The 21,035-nt window shown below is 45.7% G+C and overlaps 1 protein-coding gene across 4 annotated transcripts in view; it reads left to right on the top strand.

Moving 5' to 3' along the window:
* Window positions 1-419: 419 nt before the first annotated feature.
* The window catches only part of TMEM260 (transmembrane protein 260), a 33,969-nt gene continuing 13,353 nt past the window's right edge, over window positions 420-21,035 (top strand). The window contains exons 1-4 of one of the 4 annotated variants that reach the window (XR_006019327.1): window positions 420-629; window positions 5,620-5,651; window positions 6,403-6,551; window positions 19,138-19,315. Coding sequence is in view for 3 of the 4 variants with exons in the window: in XM_042047605.1 (XP_041903539.1) it covers window positions 464-629; window positions 5,620-5,651; window positions 6,403-6,551; window positions 19,138-19,315 (525 nt within the window). In the remaining variant the exon portion in view is untranslated. Of the gene's footprint in view, window positions 630-659; window positions 3,624-5,619; window positions 5,652-6,402; window positions 6,552-19,137; window positions 19,316-21,035 lie in introns of those variants that run through there. The other 3 variants (XM_042047605.1, XM_042047607.1, XM_042047606.1) reach the window with 3 other exon arrangements.

Raw genomic sequence — 21,035 nt, 5'->3', positions numbered from 1 at the left:
CTGTCCGAGGAGGGGTTTGATGCGACAGAGAGCAGCCAGAAGGCGCTGATCCTTAAAAAACCTCGTCCAGAAGGGACGATCCCAGGAGCGAGGAAGAGGCAGGACGCGCTCCGGTCCCCTCCTCCCCCCCGCCTCTCCGCGGTGGTTTCGCCCCGTCCCCCCCCCACGGGCGTTGGTCCCGCCCGGCCGCTCGGCCGCACTCACTGTCCGCCACGCCCCCTCCGGCTGTACCAACTCCTTTCATCAGGGGAGGATAGAAGAGAGCGGGAGGCCGCGCTGAATCGCCTCACCGGGGTTGCGGCTCTCTCTTTTTTCTGCCTGAGAGCAGTAGATAAGGAAAGTCCCCAGAAGGCGGTTTGGGGAGAGAGAGGAGGCGAGCGGGACAGGGATGCACCCCCCGCGAGGCGGTGGGTGGCACAGCCCGCCCGCCCCTCGCGGCCGAACCCGGAAGGTGGCGGTGCACATGGGCGCAGGGGCCGGGACAGGGACCGGGACCGGGACCGGGATCGGGATCGGGATCGGGATCGGGATACGAAACGGGGCGGGAGGAGCCGCCGGGGCGCTGGGCACTGCCGTGGCTGCTCTCTACACGGCCACGCTGCCGCCCGCCCTGCCCGGCGGGGATGCGGGTAATGTACCGGGTCGCCCCAGCGGCGAGGGTGGGGACCCTCGGCCCGTAGCGGCCGGTGCATCGCCGTCAGCCTTCGGCGGGCTGGGTGGGGGGATGAGCCCTTAGGGACTGGTGCATTCTTGTCACCCCATGGGGTTGCTGTCACGCCATAGGAACTCGTGCATCAGTGTCACCGCTATAGGGTTGCTCACCCCGGAGGAGCTGGTGCACTGATGTCACCCCTGGAGGGTTGGTGTCACGACATAGGGTTGTCGTCCCAGAGAGTTGCTCACTCCAGAGGGACCGGTGCATTGTTGTCACCCCATAGGGTTGCTGTCATCCCATAGGGATGCTTATGCTATAGAGATTGGTGCATTGCTGTCACCCTTGGAGGATTGCTGTCACCCTGTAGGGTTGTTGTTACCCCATAGGGTTGCTCACTCCAGAGGGGCTGGTGCATTGCTGTCACCCCATTAGGTTGGCGGTCATCCCATAGGAATGCTCATCCTATAGGGGCTGGTACTTCATTGTCACCCCATACGGTTGCTGTTACCCTATAGGGACTGGGGCATCAGTGTCCCTGCAGGGGGTTGCTGTCACCCCGTAAAGATGCTCGTCCTATAGGGACTGGTGCGTTGCTGTCACCCCCATATGATTGCTGTCACACCATAGGGTTTCTCCCCCTTGGGGATGGGTGCACTGCTGTCACCCCATAGGGCTGCTGCTCCCGTTAAGTCCTCGTAGTCACTGATGCAGTACAGCCACTTTTGGGGTGCTCACCCCATTGGGGTTGGTGCATTTAAAGCTCTCTGTAGGGGCACTGGCCCCACAGGTGGGTGCAGCAGGGACACCCTGCATTGGGATGTGCACCCCTCGGGGCCAGGGCAAGTTCCCAGTGGGGTCAGCACAGCAAGGTCCCCCCTGGGGCTGGTGCCCTTGGGCCACCCCATAATAGTTTGCCTGTATTTGAGCCTTTCAGCAAAGGATTTAGCCGGGGGCCCTGGGGACAGCTGGTGACTTTAGGAGACAGATGTGCCATCCTGCCAGATGTGCTGTCACTGCTTGTGCCATCGCTTTCCCTGGCCTGTGCAGCAGGGAAATCTTTGGATCTGCCTGTCTGGAAGTGCAGCTTCCTGACAGTGTCAGACTCTGAATTTTTGTGTTTGGCACTGCTGCTCCCACAGCTGGGACAAAGTTCTCCTGTTTGGTCCTGCTGTGCTTTTACTGGTTTCATCTGGTCTTGCTTAAAAAATACTTTGGTTCTGCGTGTGTGGTTTGGGGATAGGAGGGCTTGGATTTTCTTGGGAATGTGTTGGTAATTTTTTTGGCATGGAACAAGCATCCAGGACACTTGTCATCCCAGAGCAATGTTCAGTGGCTCTGTTTAACTCTGCCTCCTGGCCATCAGTGGTTTCAAGTCCAAGCTGTGCATGAAATTCCTTCTCAATAAACGGCCTTTTAATGAATGCATGTATTTTACAGGCTCAGGATGTGTGGAGAGAGACACTGGCCAGGCTGGATGTATCAATTAATATGTCATGATTGATATATTTACAGTTGTTACCATTTTGTCTTTTATTATAATTTTTGCCCTTTTTTTGTCTTTGGAAAGCACCCTGTGCTCTGAGCTGTTCATGCTGCACAAAGCCTCAGGAACCTGGTTTTTAATTGTGCTTGAGCCTAGATTTTCCCTCTGGGATGCAACCATTAGCAGCCTTTGCAGAGAGGGATGCAGGTTCTCCTGATGATGTGATGGATGAATGCTGGGATTCACTTTCTGTTTGATGTGGATTATCCCAGTAATCAGAGCGAGCAACCAAACAGCACATGGGTTCACCCCACTCTCCGTAGGTTATTGAGGTTGTTTTATCCCATTTTGGAAGCAGGAAGGGGGTTGGTCCTTGCTTAATTTCCAAAGGCATCCTGGTTCTTTATGCACCCCTCCTCTGCCAGTAACTTTGGCCAGAGATATTGAGGACACCAGCTGGGGCTGTGCCACAAACGGGGGTGCAAGCAGAGAGAGGCCCCAGGAGTGGGGTCTGGGTGCTTTAACAGGCTCCCAGCAGCCCATGTTAGAGGGAATTCTGTTAGAGGGAATCTCTCAGGACAGTGTCCCCCGACCATCCCTGTGACCTCACTCTTTGTCTCTCCGTATTTATTTATTTTTTGGAAATTTCTTCTAGATCTGCTGCCTGGCTTCCATGTGTTTACTGGCACTGTGCAGAGACAGGCTCATCCCTGCTGTCCCCTTGTGCCTGTCCCAGCCAGCATTGTGTCCCATCACATTGTGTCAGGACTTTTTTTGGCATTATTCCCCTGGTTTCTCATGCCTTGAGCATGGAATGCTCCAGCTGGAGTCTCTGGAATGTCTGTGCATGGCTCTGCTCGAGGTGTTTGATTTGCCTGTGCCTGAGCATGGAGCTCAAACTTGTACCACTGAAAAACCTGAGACTACTTGTGTGGGTAAAGAGCTGCTTAAGGATTTGCTGTATCTGCTTTCAGGCAGGGAGCCTAGTATTTTATTTTATTTTTTAAGCTATCTGTATTTTTAATTGTTCCTGAAGTTTGCAGTGATCTGAAAGTGTCAGAGGCAGTCGGTATTTCCACTGCCAGCTTGCTCGTGTTGCTTAGTGTTAGAATAAAGAAATGAATGAGACAATAACAGGGGGAGAATGAATTATACGTCAGAAACATCCACAGATGTTAAAACAGCTTAAAAAGGGATCAAATAAAGTTAAAAAAAAAGAAACCAGCCAAATGTTCCCTGTGATGTTTCAAACATCAGCTCTGAATGTTGCTGGGGATAAATCAGAGTTCAGGCAGCATTGGGCCTGTTGCCTGAACACCTTTGTGAGGGAGTCAGGTTGGGCAGTCAGAAACTTGTTTACATCAGGAGTCGTAGAATATTCTGAGTTAAAAGGGACCCACGAGGATCACTGAGTCCAACTCCTGGCCCTGTGGAGTTGGAGGGAATGAACTCTTCAGTTGGAGCCAGTGTCTGAAGATGTCACAGGTCATTCTGTCTTACAAGAAATACATTAAAACCAAGTTTCTGGGTGCTGTAGTTCTTCCTCTGTGTGTTTTGTTATTTAATATTGGTGTTCCTCACTCCTCCAGCCCGTGGAGGCTGTAAGGGATGCTCAGGTGTGTGGGTGGGAGATGGAGAATTAACCTTCTCCAGAGCAGTGGGTGTTGTGTACTTATTTTGATTTTCCCAATGGAATTCAACAGGCCTGCAGCCTGGGAGCTTATATTTTGCAGGTCTTTTTGTTTTGTTTTTTTCCCTTAATTCTTACAAGGCAAAGTTGTGCTGGTGTATTTCAGAGCTTGGCAGTGGCCTCCACCAGTGTTTTATTTATATTATTTTTGCAGCTTCCTAGTTGATTTGTGGCTGTATTTCTTTGGGGTTATTCTTGCCCTTGATATGAATGTCACAGCAATGTGAATGAACTTTAATTTTTGCTGTTTTAGATGCGCATATTTCTGTGTCCCAGAAGGGCTTTAGTGGAGGTGAATCCATGCCTGGCTTGGGAGCAGCATCCCTGGGATGTAATGGGTCATGGGCATCACCAGCTGCTGCACACTGGGGAACCCCCACAATGCCAAATTTAGGGTTTCCTTTATTATCATCGTCCTTTGCTGCATGCAGGAGGATTGGTCCCTTCCCAGCCTCACCATGCCCTGGAAATGTTGGAGCTGCTGAACACTGAAGGGCTCAGAATTGGGATGTGTGGTTTTCTCATCGCATCTGCTGTTGGGGGGCTGCCTTGCAATAGGGTGAAATTTTCCTAAAATAAAAATAGCCACTGTTTGCAAGTGCAGGAAACTCCAAATCTGAGAGATTTTGGTGCAGGAAGTGGCAGGTTTGGCCCCAGTCATAGCCAGGCCACAGCTCTAATTCTGCAGCAGTTGCCATGGGTTGACTTGCATCTTCCTTTTAAAATGCACCATTTACTGGTGGTGTCAGGATTTAAAGGTGCCATTTGTACAACCCCCCTCCTTTGCATGGCGTGGTGAGGATGTGATTGTACAGAAATTTAAAATATTGTTAATTTAGCTTTTAAAGCCGCCAGCTCCCTTTGTTTGAGTCTTTCCCATCTAATGATGGGACAAAGCTGCCACGACCTTGGCACTTGCAAAATTAGCAGGACCAGTAAAATTGGATTATGGAATTTGAGGGAAAGAAGGGAAACCAGCTGTAATTTTTAATTTTTGTTCATCCCTGAATGTGTTGTGCTTATTGAAGCACATGTATGTTCAGGAGTGGTTGCTGCAAAATGCTCGTGTCAAGTGCTCTAAAAATGCCAACTGTTCTGCTAACTGGGTCTTTGTGTGGCAGTTATTTGTCCTGGCATAAAATACAAACAAAATGCAAAATCTAAATGGTGTTTCTAATGGGAACTTGGTGCAGCATTCACTGACAGGTAAAGGAGTTACTTGTGAAGCAGAATTGCTTTAACATCAAGGGAGAGCAGCCTTCCCAGATAAATGGATGCAGATTTGCACGATCAGTGATTTTATTTTTCCTCTTTAAAAACGGTAAAGCTCTGGTTTTGTGTTGGGGTATTTTTTTGTTTTTGTTTTTGTTTTTTTTTTGGTTCTTTTTTTTTTTTGTGAGAAGCAACTGGGTTGTTGAACAGACAATGCAGCTTAGGTGTTGCAAACTGCAGTGCTTGAAAGTTATTGAGTCAGATGGTTTTAAATTAAAAATACACACACACGAACGTCTGCATTTTGAGTATCTCAGGCCATTCTTTGCCCGAGCCTACCTATATTTTCACTTATCTGTTCATAAAAGTCTCACGAAAACATACAAAAGATATTTTGTGCAATGACATCAGAGGGAGAAAATATTCTTAGAAAATTTCATGCTGTTAAATCTCCACAGATTTACAGTTTTATCCAGTCAAATTAATGCAAAACCCCAATGCAAGCATTTGGATTTTGAAAACTTTGGAGGAGTGTCATTTCCTAATAGTAATTATTGGTTTTACATTATTTTTTCACAGGGGAGCTGATCACAGCCGCATATGAGCTTGGAGTAAGTATTAGTTTTATTGTTTAATCAATGCTCTCATTAACAGTTTTAGGAATTAAGGAAGTTTAATTAAGCATGGAGTAAAGTAGATTAATTTATTTTCAAACCACAGTTTTTACTAACTTATAAGTACAGCACGCGACAATTTACTTCAAGTTTTAAATCCAATTAAACTAAATTATAAAGCAAAGGCTTTACTGTATATACAGTAGCTGGCTTATTATCAACCCAAATTTTGTATAAGCTGGGGAGAATAAAATAAATCGGGTTAACAATTTTAATAAGTTTTATTATTTAATAAACTTTATTATGGTGCATGATCCCTTTAGGCAAGACCTTAGGACTGTCAGCGCGGTGGTAATCCGATAGCAGTGTGGTCTTTCAACTTGCTAACCAATAAAATAGTTGAGAAGCTGCTTTTTAAAAAAAAAAAAAAAAAAAAATGAAAACAACAGCCTTTTGAATGACCCTAATAAACTGTGAACCCAAACAAGGAGCCCTTTAAGGCACGCTAATGAAACGTGGCACCTCCTTTTCCTCGCCGCCTCATTATTATGGGCGAGGCGTGGGGCCAGGTCCACGGAGGAGGAGGAGGAGGAAAAGGAGGAAAAGGAGGAAATCTTTGCGGGGCTGGGATGGGTACCGAGGGTGGCTCAGCGAGAGGAGCCGCTCGGGGCTGCCCGGGCTGCGCTGCTCCTCTCCCATCCCCAGCCTTTTTCCCCCCCTTTCCAACCCCGTCTCGCTCTGTCCGTAGGTCGCCCACCCTCCCGGCTACCCACTGTTCACGCTGCTGGCCAAAGTGGCCACGGGGCTGCCCGGCGGCTCCCCCGCTTTCCGAGTCAATCTCCTCTGCGGCTTGGTGGGAGCAGCTGCCGCCTCTTTGCTTTTTTACACGGTTTTCAGGTAAAGTCCTCGGGGCTGCTTTTTCCTTGGCTTCGTGGTGCTTCCCCGGCGGCTCGGGACGTTCCCGAAGGCTCCCTCTGCTCCCCGCTGGCCTTCGGACCGGCGTTTCCACCCCCCCCCCTTCCCTAATTAGTTCCTCTGATTAACCTAACAGCAACTTAATCTGAATTTGACCTTCTTTCCCGCACAAAAGCCTCCCCCTCTTTATTTTTTCCCCTTTCTTTTCTGTTAAATAATAATAATAGCAATAATAAAAAGTGCGCCCTTTCCCTTGCCCAGCCGTGACAGGTTGTTCAGGCTCATTATCACAAATCACCGCTCGGTTTAACTAACCAGAACTAATGAAGTTTGTCGTTCTCGAAAGATGCAGATGGTCTGTTTAAATTAACAGGATGAGCTTCACCTATCGGGAAACCGTGAACTTGGTTTAATTGCAGCTCCCGGCGGAGGCGGATGGGCAGTTGCCTGCCCGTGGTACCCAAGCACCAGGGAGAGCATCCCTGCCTTTCCCTGGAGTGGCTCCGGGCTGGGGGGGATGTCCAGAGCCTTCTCTCCAGACCTCTAACCTTGGGAGGACCGGGAACAATCGGGATGCGCACGTGGTCGTGGGGTTTTATTAACCCTGCTCGTCTTTGATGTGCAAGTTCTGGCTGCTCTTAACCTCAGCCTGACCCATATTTGAGAGGATTATGGCAACCCATATAAACAATTTCTGATGTTCTTTTGCAGGGAAAATAGGGCACGTTTTGAGGCTGCGAATGGTATCGGGGCGCTTTGGGATGAGACGGGGCGCTTCCTGACCGGGATTATTTTGACAGAAGCCCTTTTCTCCCACATGTTTCCAGGGCCACCCCTCAGGAAAACCTTCCAGGGAGTGAAAGCAGGCTAGAAATAAGAGCAGGAATAAATGGGGAGGTGGCAGGGGAGCAGATTCTGCAGAGCCTGAGAGCCCTGAGCTCACTTAAGCTTTGTTCCATGGGGTTCATCTGCCCAGGTGCATCTTCCTCTGCTGAAGAGGAGTTGCTTTTTGCACATCACCTTGCACATAGCATCAGCTCCAAAGCACACCTACTGGAACTGCTTGACTAGTTCCTGAGTATTTCTGTAGGCATTTAAAGTGATTGCTTTCACTGGTGGGTAATATATGTGATTAAGTCAGCGTTATTTAATTTAATATCCTGTATTTCACAGCCTATTTGGGGAGCTGGAAGTGGCGCTGCCCTCCCGTGCACAGCGCCCAGCGCAGCGTCAGAGTACAACTCCACTCTGAAAAACTCCTGCAAGGAGTTGCTAAAGGTTTTCGATATTGGGTTCTGATTTCTTTTTTAATGATGGTTATTCCCGTTATTGCAGTTACTGGGAAGATCTTCCCCAGTTTTTAGTTGGAACCACGGTGTGACAGTTCCTTGGGTGCCCGCTTTGTGCTTTGGAAATGATGCAATCGTTCCTTTCGAGAAATGGGGATACAGGAGAGAAATGACAGGCTAAATTTGAGAATTATTTTGGGAATTACTTTAGCGCTTCTGAAGGTTTAGGTGTTTTGTTGTTGTTTAATTGGATTTGGAAGACAGCGCTTCTGTCAAATTTAAAATTTGCACGAAGGAATGGAAGACCTGGAAGCGAGAGATGAAAAAAAACTATTAGGGCTTACAGAAATTATTTCATAGATACTGGCAGGATCAATTATTCAGCCTAGCAGCAATTGATTTTTTTTTTTTTTTAAATAATTGTAAGGTCAGTTTTATTTCCAGATGACAGTGTTACATTTTTCCTTTCAAGCATCTTAAAACTGGTTTATTTTTTGTGATGTTCATTTGGCAAAAACAAAAAAAAATTGCTTTTTTATTTACTTTTAAAAGCAAAAAAATTAGGAAGTGTTCACTGGCGCTGTCTGCTTGAAGCTGTAGCTGTCTGGGGGTGATGTGGTGTGTTTTAAACCGGGCTTGTCCGTCCTCACAGAGAGACTAAACGGGTCTATCAAATCCCCCCTTACTTTTGCGTTTAAATAAAATTATCTGATGGGGTGACCCCTACGAAGTACCAGCGGAAAAATCAGCACCTGCTCCTCTCGCCGTGCGAAACGTGGATGTTAATATGAAAATATGTAGATCTTAGGAGTACAAATAATTGATGAAGTACACATCCTTCGGGAGCAACACGGTTCAAGTGGCAAATCTGCCTGCTCAAACAATAGCCACCCTTCAGCGGGGAGGAAGCCATCTCTATGGAAATGGGGCTGACGCTGCCCTATTGATCGAGTGAAGAAGACATTATACAATGTCAGTTGGGTTGTTACAATTTCATTTGTCGTCTGACCTGAACTTAACCTCTAAAACCTTTCTTTTCTCCCCGCCAGCCAGGCAGGGTTGCTGTTTACCCTCACACGGGGTTTTGCCATGCCTCCCTCCCTCCCAGCATCCCCATACAGTAAATCTCTCCCTTTTTTTTTTTTTTTTTATTAATTTCCCCATTGATTCTTTTTGTTTGAGTCATTTCCCGAAGTTTATTCCTCGGCAGGTTGGGACAATTTCATTGCTTAATGAAAAGAGTCGTGGTTCCCTCCGTGGTGTTTGGGATGTTGTGGCACGTGCAGGATTAGGGTGGAATTTATTCCTTGAGCAGATTTCTCCTTTGCCAGGTGATGGCTGGCGGGATGCTCCGCGCAGGCAGCGCTGGGGTCGAGAGGAAGCAGCCGCCGCATCGTGTCTGTTTGTTAATTTTATTATATTATAATATATGAAATTATTCATTTAATTACAGTATTTTTTTAAAGCCCTGGATTGTTCTTCTCGAAGCAAAATTATGTCGAAGCACATTGGTGCAGAAAGCCCTTTTGTCAGTAATCCAGACTATCGCTGAACGAGCCATTTGCTCCTTTGAGTTACTTCTCGAGTATGGATTTTTTCCCCCCCTCTGCACAGTCTTAATAAATTGCTTGTAATTATCGTAAAATGCCATTTACAAAGAGTTTTCTCGGACTGCTTGTAACTGAGGCAAATAATTCATCTTTGCTTTGAAGGAGGGGGGAGCTGCTTTATGTTTTTAGGACTCAGCGAGTGCGGCTGTAGGATTGTTTCTTTAAACAACTATTTATTTGTTTTACTGTGGGAGGCAAAGCATAGCAAGTTTACAAAGTAAACCAATTATCTTCTTATAATATGATTGCCAAAGTGTCATTTTCTGCGCAGGGGATGCATTCTTTGCATTCTCTGCTGCAAAGAGAAATAGGAAGCTTTCCCCTGCTCTAAGTGCATTTTTGTTTTTTCAGTGTATACCTTTCGTAGTTTGGCTGTTTTGGGGTTTCTAAATACACGAAGCTGTTTTATTGCAGGGGCAGTAGCAGAGTAGATGGTGTCATTATCCAAGTATTTGTAGGAAGTTTTTGCCAGTTTCATTCTGGCTGAGTTGGACACAGGGTTTTGAAAAGGGCAAAGATGTTGCATTAAATTAAGCAGTTCACATCTCTTTGGTTTGCAGTTGTGGGTGTCATATTGACTTTGGGACTAATACATTATACATCCATCTATTTTTATATGTTACATATTTTTTTTATACATATATGTATTCCCTGCCCAATAAACCTTCCAAGCAACAAACTGTGGATGTATATAAAACCCAGAGCCAACTCTTCTCCCACCGCCAACAAAAAGGAGAATTAGGCATGTTGGATAATGAAAGCATCAAAGTGATTCTATCATTTTGAAATCCTCGGGATGTTTTGGAAATGGCACCTGACCCTCTTGATGGCACTGAGCTTTCTGGCTCCCAGGATGTGTGTCCTGGAGCTCTCGTGGGAAGGTCTCTAAGGAGGACCAGGAGGATGGGTGACCTTCATGGCCATCCCAGAGGGACCTCATGGCTGATGCTCCCTTAAAACTGACCAGTGCTGGGGAAAGTTTGCTGGCCCTGATGAGTGAGGAAATGCTCCATGTCCCTGGAGTACATGAGTTTGCCAAAACAGGATTCATCCCCAAGCAGTTTGACCCCCTTTTTTTGTGGACATGGTTTGGGGAAGATGGAGGGATGAGAGAAGAGCCACTGCCCGCTCAACCAGAGCGGGAAATTGAGAAATTGGGCTTGGGGGAAGGAGGAATCTCCTTACAGGGCATGTTTGGATTTTTCCAGATTACAGATTATTGTAGATTATCTCTATTGTGGCACAGCAGGAACGTCTTGGGGGTTTGGAGAGCAGCTGTGCTTAGTGAGAAGTAGTTACAAAGTTTTAGGAGGGAGAGAAGAAAGGAATGTACTCAGGTACTAATTTGCTTTTAGAAAATCTACCATGACCTCTGGCTAATTGATCACATATCAATTTTTATTTTTTTCCCACTTGTCCCCAGAATAAACTGGCGCTGAGTTCAGTCTGTTTGAAGATGCTGCCAAATCTGTTCATTTGCATTTGGCTCTAAAGTAGGCACACAAGGCTGCAGTAACTCTGCTTCATTTTGAAAACGACGCGCCCCCCCCCAAGCAGGGCAAAAAACTCTTTTTTTTTTTTTTTTTTAGAAGACTGAAGAGTCTTTTCTGACAGCTAGTCAGAGTTAGAATTAGTTCAAGGAAATGTTAATAATGCACTGCCTGGCTTAATCCCTTTGATATCACCAGGTATCCTCCTGTTCATGGGTTAATTGCTTTAAAAGCGGAGGCAATATTCTGAGCGGTGGGCCGCTTCACCTTTTCACAGCTGTTACCATTGAGTGACAACTAAATCCCATGTGTAAGATGAGGAAGAGCTCAATCTCCAATTGGGAGAAAATTTATGTAAACCGCAATCCCTTCAGAATGTGCGGAAGTCACAGACTTTCTTGATTTACTCTGCTTTTCCCAGAAAGCTCCATTGTTCCCTTCCCTAAGTCCCATCAACCCTTTGTAGCAGAATATCACAGCGGCGGCAGATAGCTTGAAATATATAAATGCTATCATAGCTCTGATTAATAGCGGCGCTTATGAGTCAAGTCTGATAACGGAGCAGCTCTCCACTCAATTTCAGATACCGCTAATGGAATCTGTCTCCTGCAATTGTAATGTGAGAAGGGCTAATTTGCCATGGAGCTTGGAGCTGTCACCAGCCGGGGATTGGGGGGTCAGATGGGAGCTGCCAGGTTTTTGCCCTGCAGCTTGTATCTCTCGCTTTGAATAGCGCAGCCCCCTGCCTGCCAGGGAGCTGATAGGCCGCCGGGGGGTTTATGCCACTTGTACAATAGCGAAGGGCTGCATGGGCTGACTTGGTAATTGTGAAGCCAGCTCATTTTTATTTTATTTTATATTTTATTCTATTTTTTTTTTTACTCAACTCCTTCCTTTCCCCCCCCTTCCTTTTTTTTCTTTTCTTTCTTTTTTTTTTTTTTCTGCGGCTGCATAATTTCTAATAAGGGGTTTTAACAAATGTCAGATTAGGAAAAGTTTCTGCAATTACCAAAAAAAAAAAAAAAAGCCAACTTATAAAACATTTAAATAGCTCAAGTCGGCTCCTACTGCGGGTTGGGGTTTTTTGGCTGCTGGAAGCAGGCGCCGGTTATTACAGGAGCCTGGGATAAAGGTGTATCTATTTTCCAAGGATTGTGAATCAAATAATGGGTCGAACTAATACACCTTTTGCATTTGCAAAGACACCAGGAGAGAAGTTCTCATTTGTAATGGCTGGAAGCACAGTTTGTACAACTCAAGTGTGAGTATGGGGTGAGATTTCTTAAAGCAGCGCAGCCCTGTTTGCATTTTATGGATCTTCCATGAGCTGTTCCACTCGTTGAGCTGCTCTGGAAGAGCTTGGCATGGAGCTGTTTAATTTAAATACCCGACTTTCTTGGGAAGGGGTGCCTGCAGGCAGGCTCTGCTCCGATGGTGATGGGCATCCTGGAGCATGTGAGATTTGAGGTAGGGATGTCTCATTCCTCACTCCCCTGACGAGTTGTCACGAGGGGCTCTTCCCATCCCTGGTGTCCAGACCCATGGTGGGTCCACTCAGGTCCTTGCTGCCATCCCAGAGCAGTTTGATCTTCCCATCAAGAGGATCCAAGTGAGTTGACCTCAGGACACAAGGAATGGGGTGCAAGATGCCTCTTGCATGTTGTGGGGACCTTTACAGGTCCACATTTCCAAAGGGATGGGCAGAGACAATATCCTTCAGAGGTGGTGTCCTAACTGGACACCTCTGGTCCAGGAGGATGCATGTAAGAGGGTGCAAGGACCAGTTCCCCTTTGCCAAAATCCTCACTGGCTCAGCACTCCTTAACCACCCTGGACCATACCCTCTCCAACCAATATCCAATATTGGATATTGTAGTGTTCCAATAAAATAACTAAAAGTCAGGAAGTGGAGGCAGTCCCTGGCTGGGTGTGAGGGGAGTGGCATTCTGTTCATGTGGTGGGAGGTGAGGGTGCTGCCTGCTCGCCCCTATCCCAGAAATCGCGTGTCTGTGGGAATGCTGAAGCTGTGGGATGCTGAAGTTCCTTTTGACACGAAGGACAGCAGTTGGTTATAACCAGGCTGGTTTGGTTTTATTTTATGGTGGCCCTGCCTCTTTGCTCCGTCTCTCTTCACTCCTTGTGACCGTGGAACTCAACCAAGAGAGATGAGCCAAGCCGTGCTCTCCTTCCTCCTCCTCCTGCTGCAGGCAGGGCTTAAGTGGCTATTGAGCTCCAGGTCCTTGAGGAAGAATAAAATCTGGTTTGCTATTCCCTGTAGTACCTGAGCTGGCTCTTCAGCGCTGAGAGCAAGAGAAACTGCCTTTTGTCATGGAGTGTTTGTGGCTAAGAGGCAGGCAAACCCAGAGGGATTGGGTTTTTGGGGATAATTATTGTTGCTTAAGCCCTAAACTCGTGTTTGGATTTTCATTTTTAAACAATTCTTCTATTCCAGCACCGATGCTCATGCACACTTAAAATTTATCTGTGGGAAGCTTGGTTGTTGAGTCTTCTATGTCCCTTTCTGTTTAGCCTGCATAAAAAAAATAGTTGGGTTTTTTAAATTGATTGACTAACAAGCAAAACCTCTTAAATTCAAAATGTTAACTCTTTAGTGCACTGCCTTGAAATAAAAATACATTCAAGGGATGTATCTTTGCTACTGCAAAGCCACAGAATTGCAGAGGCAGAAGTTGCTGGTGATGTACCTGGAGTCTGTGGAAGTAAACAGGGAACCACTGACATCAGGGTCGTCATCTGCAGGTGTAGGGAGAGACTGAAATTAAAAAACCCAAATCCATTAATTAGTTAATCAGTGGGGATTTTAAAAATCAGGAGAGTTTTTTCTTATTCCACTACCTAAAAAAAAAAAAAAAAAAGATACAAGGCTAAGATCTGCTGCCTGTAAAGTTTTGGAGGGAAGAGAAGGTAGAAATAATCAGCTTATTTCACTAGGTACAGATAGGTGTTGCCAGTGTTAAATACATCAGCTTCAAATATAAACCATTCCAATTATCTTACTTTTCTTAATGAACCTGGTGCACTGGAGATTGCATTTAACGAAAACATTTTAATTAAATTCCAATTCCCATCCATGTGTAGCTTTATGCTGATCATTTAATACGTTTTGGGGAATTATTAAATATAAAACATCTGCCATTATTTTCAAAATAAAAAGTAAAAACGCTGGTGGAGGTTTTTTGTTAAATGCATGTGACTTGTAACCTTGGCTGAAGGAAAGTTTCATGAAACTTAGAGGAAAGGCTAAATTTTAAATTTAGCAAACTTGCGTGTTTTAGTGATTTTCAGCAAATGAGAAGCAAAAAACTATAATTGCAAAAAAACCTCAGGTTAAAATATTTAATTTCAGTTTTCCCAAATGTTCCCCCAAACCCTTAATAAAACCTACAGGTAAAATAGTTCTGATTAAGGCAAATTCCTACTGGCTTCATCCTTGGAGCTGAGGCCCAGCCACACATTCTTTCACTTGTGTGCTTGAAAAGGAAAACAAAATCATGATTTTTTTTTTTTTTTTAGTCTTTTCCTCTTATGTTTAGGGATGCCATGGGAAAATATTTCTCACAAAGGACTGTGTGATCTCTCCTTTGCTGACTCTTTCTGTCCCTTCTGAGTGCATTTTCAGATGATGGTCATGAAGACTTTCCCACTTTTGCCGTGGTTTCAATTCTTTTCTTCTTCCATGGGCTGACTCCTGTGTGCTGGGCTATTCTTTCTCATACTGGGCCCAAAGACTGGGGAAACAAGCTGGATTTGGGGGAGCAGCTGTCTACCCTCCCTTCTCACCAGAATCATTGGGATAAAGCCCTCCTAGATGTTGCTTTTCCGTGAGGCCAGTTGAGGATTCAGCTGTTATGTGTCTTTGCTGTGTTTTGTAGCACCTCGACTCTGTTTGAAAAATGTGTTCAAAGACAGAGTAGAATTTGAGTGAGGATAAATCTCTGCTGCTCTCTGCTCTTTGGTCCTGATGTGCTGTCAAAAGGAAAGACAGTGTTAAGCAACTAGAAGGTATTTCCAGGAAAAAACCCAAATGTTTCATCCTCCCAACCATGGCACACCTGGGAAGCCTCCAGCCAGTGTGGATGGCAGAGTGTGGGTCTCCAGGATGGGTGGCTGAGCCCAAAGACTCTGTGATTCTTCTTGTCCAGCAGGGCTTCACTGCAGGAAATATTTGCATTGTCAGTGCCAGGCCTGGTGTTTGATTTTGGTGAGGGAAGTGCCTATTTGCCATGAAAAACTTCTTAACTTCTGCACAACAAGTGGCCTCTTGGTCTTGTTCCCTCTCTGTCTTCACTTTGGTCACTGGGTTGTTGAGCTCTTACTGGAGTTATGCACCTTTAGCTCTTGCATTAACCTTCTTCCACAAAATACTCTGTGTTAACCACAAGAATTCTCTCTGTGCCTGTAAGTAAAGCAGTCGTTACCTTCTGGCTCCCTAATGTCCTGCTTCCTGATGTAACATGTCAGCAACATCTTCCGCTGTAGGTTGCACTGCCCTCCTTTGCAAAACTTTTCATGCTTTTTAGAGAATCATGGAATCCCAGGATGGTTTGGGTTGGAAAGGACCTTAAAGATCATCCTCTTCCACCCTGGTGCCATGGGCAGGGATGCCTTTCACTAGGCCAGGCTGCTCCAATCCCCATCCAACCTGGCATGGAGCACTTCCCGGGATGGGGAAAAAAGTTCTTGGCTTTAAGCTTCTTGACCTCAGTTTCAAAGCTCTGCCCCATCCCTTTGCTTTTTCATTTTTTTCCCATCTCTATTTTACTCTCAGGTTTTGTGCCTTTTCTGGAGAGTTCCTTCATCTCATTCTGCCTTGCATCACTGAACACCCACCAATGTCTTTTCCACGTTGAGGTTGGTCTTTGGTCCAAAGTGGTGTAGGTGGCTGAGCTGCCCATGCCTGAGGTTAATTGGCACCTCCTTGGACAATGTATGCATTTGAGGTTGATGCCTTAGGATTCAGCTTTTATGTTGTTCACATCCTGTACTGCTTTAGTGTGTAACTCTAAAACTCCATAGCCTGTTAGCTACTGTTCTCCCATTCTGGTTAGACATAATGAATCTTCTCTAGGCCTGAGTCTCAAGCACACCTTGTTGTCCCAGGCCCTGAAATATGTAAACTAAGCCTCTAAAAAGGGGGAACAAACTTGGGGTATTGACATCATTACCTGAAATTGTAATTGGAGAATTAACCCTGATATGCAAATGGACCAAACCTGTAAAAGTGTGAAAAACCTGTGACCCGTCGTCTATTTTGGGTGTAGCCCTAGGGCTCTGTCTGCCCATAAGTGCACCTTATCAAAGGCCCTTCAATAAATACCTGCTTTTATTCTCTTAATTTTTTCTAGCCTCTATTTTCAGGTAGCCCCATCAAGGTCATCTTGGCTTTGAGGCAGGGGAGATGTGGCACATTGTCACTCTGTGCCAGAGAATCCCTAGAGGCTGCAAGATGGCAGAGGAGCATGGAGACCCTCATGTTGGTCAAAATGAGCTGTATAACCATGTTACCCCAGCTGCAGGCTGGATTGATTTAATTTGCCCCAAAATCATGCTGGCAATTGCATGGGATTAATTTCTACTCATCCTGCTGGTGCTGCTTTGCACTGTGGATTGTTGAGTTTCTTCTGCCAGGTGCTCTTCATCCTCCTTTGGAGATACCTGCTCTGATTGCTTCCACTTTTGAGGGTTTTCCTCTGAATCAGCAACCTCACAAATCCATCATTTCCATTACTGGTAACAGAACCTGCTGGTCTCCAGCTTGCACTTCCCAAAGCTGTTTTCCTGATGTTCTTCAAGAATGCAACATGTTCCCATTTGGTTTTTTGGCATCTGTTGTGCTTAGATGCACTGTCACAAAGTGGGCTCAGCAGCCTGGCTTTCCTGGGAAAGTTGTTCGGCCTGGAGAAGATTCCAGGGAGACTTTAGAGCCCCTTCCAAAACCTAAAAGGGCTCCAAGAGAGATGAAGAGAGACTTAGACAAGGGCTTGGAGTGACAGGACAAGGGGGAATGGCTTCCCATGCCAGAGGGCAGGGTTAGATGGGATATTGGGAGGGAATTCTTCCCTGTGAGGGTGGGGAGGCCCTGGCACAGGGTGCCCAGAGAAGCTGTGGCTGCCCCTGGATCCCTGGAAGAGTTCCAGGCCAGGTTGGATGGGGCTTGGAGCAACCTGGGCTAGGGGGAGGTGTCTCTGCCCATGGCAGGGGGTGGGACTGGATGAGCTTTAAGGTCCCTTCCAACCTAAGCCATTCTATGATTGTTTCTGTGATTCTGTGGACAAACAGGTCTGTGGGTTGTGCTTGGTTGGGGATCCTGACCCTGCACTGCTTGGTGAGTAAGGTGTCTTCTGTCCCACATAGCTGGGATAAATCTTTAAACTTTGAGTTGAGTGACTTTTGCTTAAGCCTTATTTCATAAAACTCGATGCCCAGGTTTGAGACTTGATTTTATCAAGAGGATGGGATTTCTTTCATCTCATTTGAATTCCCATGATACACTTGAGTCTTTCCTGGGAAAGACAAGGAGAGTTGGTGAATGATTGGGTCGTTTGCCTAAAATGCTGCTTTTCAGAAGATTTTTGGAAAAGTTGCTTCACCATTTTTTTACCTAATTTCCTTGCAAGAATTTCAAAGGAGTTGATGAAGTTGCTTCGTTATAACTAAAAGTTTGAACTGTTTAAATGGTTTAGTCAAAACATAGGAACGTTATAAAGTGGATTTGTGTATTGGGGATCTACTGGTTTTTAGTTACACACAGTCCTGCTGCCCTTTCCTGGTATTTTTCTTTAGGTTTTTTCCTAATTCCATTGATTTTTTTTGAGATTTCTTCCCACAGTCTTGATGTTGAACTCTCTGTGTCACCCTGAGCTTGGCCTGGAACATCTCAGAGTTGTTGCCTTTTTTCCCAATGTTAACTCCACCCTTCTCACCCTTCGGCTACATCCTGCAGGTGCAGATCTCAAAATACTTCACAAAAGAGATAAAAATCATCAGTCCTATTTTCCAGATAGCTTCAGATACTCTGGCAAACCAAAGAGAGGAGCCCTTGTAGAGAGTGCTCTATCAGGAGCTTCCTCATCTCACATGGAAATCACACGAGTAGCTCGATGAAGAAGTTGGGTAGCTTATAATTTTTTGCTTAAACCTTCTGGAATTGTCGGGACTAAATGGAATTGTGCCTGTCTGGGGTGGAATTAGAAAAATACCCAGTATGTGGTAGAGACTAGCTGAGTCTTACAGGGGAATGGTGACTTTCTGGAGAGGAGCTTTGACCACAGCCACAGCTATTTGTGTCTTTGGATAAGGCTTAATTGAGCATGTTGTGGTGCCCTACACAGTGTCTTTTCAGGGTGACTTCCTAAAGGGTAGAGCTTCCAGACAGGCAGAGCCAGAGCTGCTCCCAGTGAGAGTGGGTGGGAAGAGCCACTGTGGTGGAATGGGTTTCCTGGGCTGAGTTCCACCTCGTGGGCTCCCTGTGCTGGCTGCAGCATCCAGCTGAGTTGGTGGCTCTGTGGGGAGTGTGTGCCATAATCCCATCTGGGAGTCACAGAGCCTCTTGGGCTCACAGCCATCCCAACAGTGGGTGCTTCACCCTCTCCCTCCCTCTTGCTGGAGCTGGCACCCATTTCCCACACTCCTGACCATGGTGGGCACCTCTCCCTGCTGGGACTGTGGGTGCTGCAATCCCCACCCACCCCCAGGACACCAAACACCCCCCAGGAAAGCCCTGCTAATGCTGTCCATCCTGAATAGCTCTAATCCACTCTTAATTCAGCTCCTTGATGAATTGAAGGCTGCACCCTTGCTGGCATCTCCTCCAGAGCATCCCGTTAGAGCCGTGACTCCCTGGCTCGGTGCATCATGACCCGCTGGGCCATCACTCCTCAGGATTTCTGAACCAAATTCAATCCTGGAAGTTTTCATGGCGAGAAGAAGCAGATCCTCTGGTGTTGGGTGGCTGGCAAACAGTCTCTGCTCTTCCCAATCCTTTGCAGAGAAATTATTAGGGAGATCTTAACCATATAATGTTTTGGCAGGGTGCTGGGTGGCACTCATTGCTGCTGCTACTGTATGTTCTAAAAAAAAAAAAATTAAAAAAGGAAGGACAATAAAGTAAGCTTTTTTTTTGTTGGAAAAGGAGATTTCATGTTATCTGTGTTTGCAGGCTTTCTGGCTCGCATGCTGGAGGAATCCTTGCTGCGGGGGTGTTTTCATTTTCTCGTCTAACATGGCAGTGGTCCATCACGGCGGAGGTTTTCAGCCTAAACAATCTGTTTGTGGGGCTGCTGATGGCTCTCACTGCTCATTTTGAGGAGGCATCCACTGCAAAAGAGAGATCAAAGGTAAAACATCTCGAGCAAAGTGAATAGTTCTTTTTTTTTTTTTTTCTAAATGGGTTATCACCTGTCTGTTTAATCTCCTGTTCATTTACTGCTGATTTAGTTGTGTTTAAATAAAAAGGCCAAATTTTGGGACTTGGTTCAGCACCTGTGCTGGGTGGGGTCCATCCCTGACCTACCTGGATGTTCAGAAGTGACAAACACTGAAAAAAACCTGCTCACTTTGTTTAAGGATTGAGTTGGGACCTGTTGGATGGGTTTGGGGTGGGTTTATTTAATACCCACAGGGTGGAAGCAGGAAAAGCAAAATGATTTTCATCTAAATGTTTTAGTTCATTCTGCATCAAAGACACAAACTAGGCTGTGGGTGTTCAAGGTTTTGTTTTAAGAACTGGTATTTTTGTTTGGGATAAATAGATTTATTTTACAGAAAACGTCATCTAATCAGAAACCCAGGTTTCTACTCAAAAAATGGGAACAAGCAAATTTTCAATCAGTTTTTCTTTTGAAATTAAATGTGCCCCTAAAATAATAGCATTGTTAAATACAGAGACTTTAAATTTCATGCTGTATTTGCTACTTTATAAACAGACTAGGCAGCCAAATGATATTTTTGCTCAGCAGTCTTGTTCTTTCTACTTTTGTTTGCCCGAACATCTGATCTCTTTTCCTCCGATAGACTTGCCTGCTGTGACTCCTGTAAATTGTGTGAATAAAGGAATTTTTGTCGGGCTAGCCTAGAATTTCAGGAGTCTGCAGTGGTAGTTTACTCAGCTTCGTGAGTTCTCAAATAACATGTTTTATCAATGGCTACAGAGACCTTTTTTCACCATTGGATTTTTATCTTTTTTTAAAGTTTGTAATGAGCACTGTCCCAAGATCCCCACAACCTCAATTCCACAGACATGGAGTTGGGCATTTTCCAACCTTCTCCCATGTTTCACATGCCCGGTTTCCAATGGGATTTTCAAAATTAGATTTTCAGAAGCAGTTAAGGAGCTTGTTCTAATGGTTTTTGGAATGTCTGGCATCCCACGCCTGGAAGAAGCCAGGCTGCCAACAGCAAGCTTGCAGTGCTTTTCTTAAATCAGATGTACAAACATCATGTTGGAGTTCACCAATGTACTTAAAAAATTACTGAAGTGGTTCTGAGTCCTGCTCCCTTTGAGGGCGGCTCTGAAACCCTCAAAGGCTTTTCTGAACCTATGGGAAGGTGTTTCTGTGGCAAGGCAGTGTCCAACATGGAATGCTAAGCAGTTAATTAAAAATTACAAGGTGATCCCATCACTACGCCAAGGCAAGTGTTTGCATCTCACACACACCACCCTCACCAGTGGATGAAACAAGCAGGGGAGGTTTAGCTTTGATATCAGGAAAAGGTTCTTCTCCAGAGGGTGGTTGGGCACTGGAACAGCCTGGAGCTTTTAGACTAACGAGGGGTATTTAATTCCCTTAGCTTAGGAAGTTTGTGCAGCCCTGACTTTAGCCCCATGTGCCTTACAAAGAGGAAAAAAATCATTCCTGTTATAAAAAACGAGATTTCTGTGGATAATGGCTTTATTTTAGGGCATTTCTGAAAAATCATTCAGAGTGAACTGCTGGGCAGCCTCCCCTTTGGAGCTGGGGTTCAGGAATTGGACTCTTCACATCATTAGCATGTGATGATGTTACATGGGATCTCTGTATGCATGGAGGCATGGCTGTTCAGCTGGACACTTCTTAA

This window comes from Corvus kubaryi, unplaced genomic scaffold (genome assembly GCF_017639235.1).
Source record: "Corvus kubaryi isolate FWS band 111438036 unplaced genomic scaffold, C.kubaryi_AGA036_p1.0 66, whole genome shotgun sequence".
Classification (NCBI taxonomy): domain Eukaryota; kingdom Metazoa; phylum Chordata; class Aves; order Passeriformes; family Corvidae; genus Corvus; species Corvus kubaryi.
This window is presented reverse-complemented; position numbering and strand designations above follow the sequence as displayed.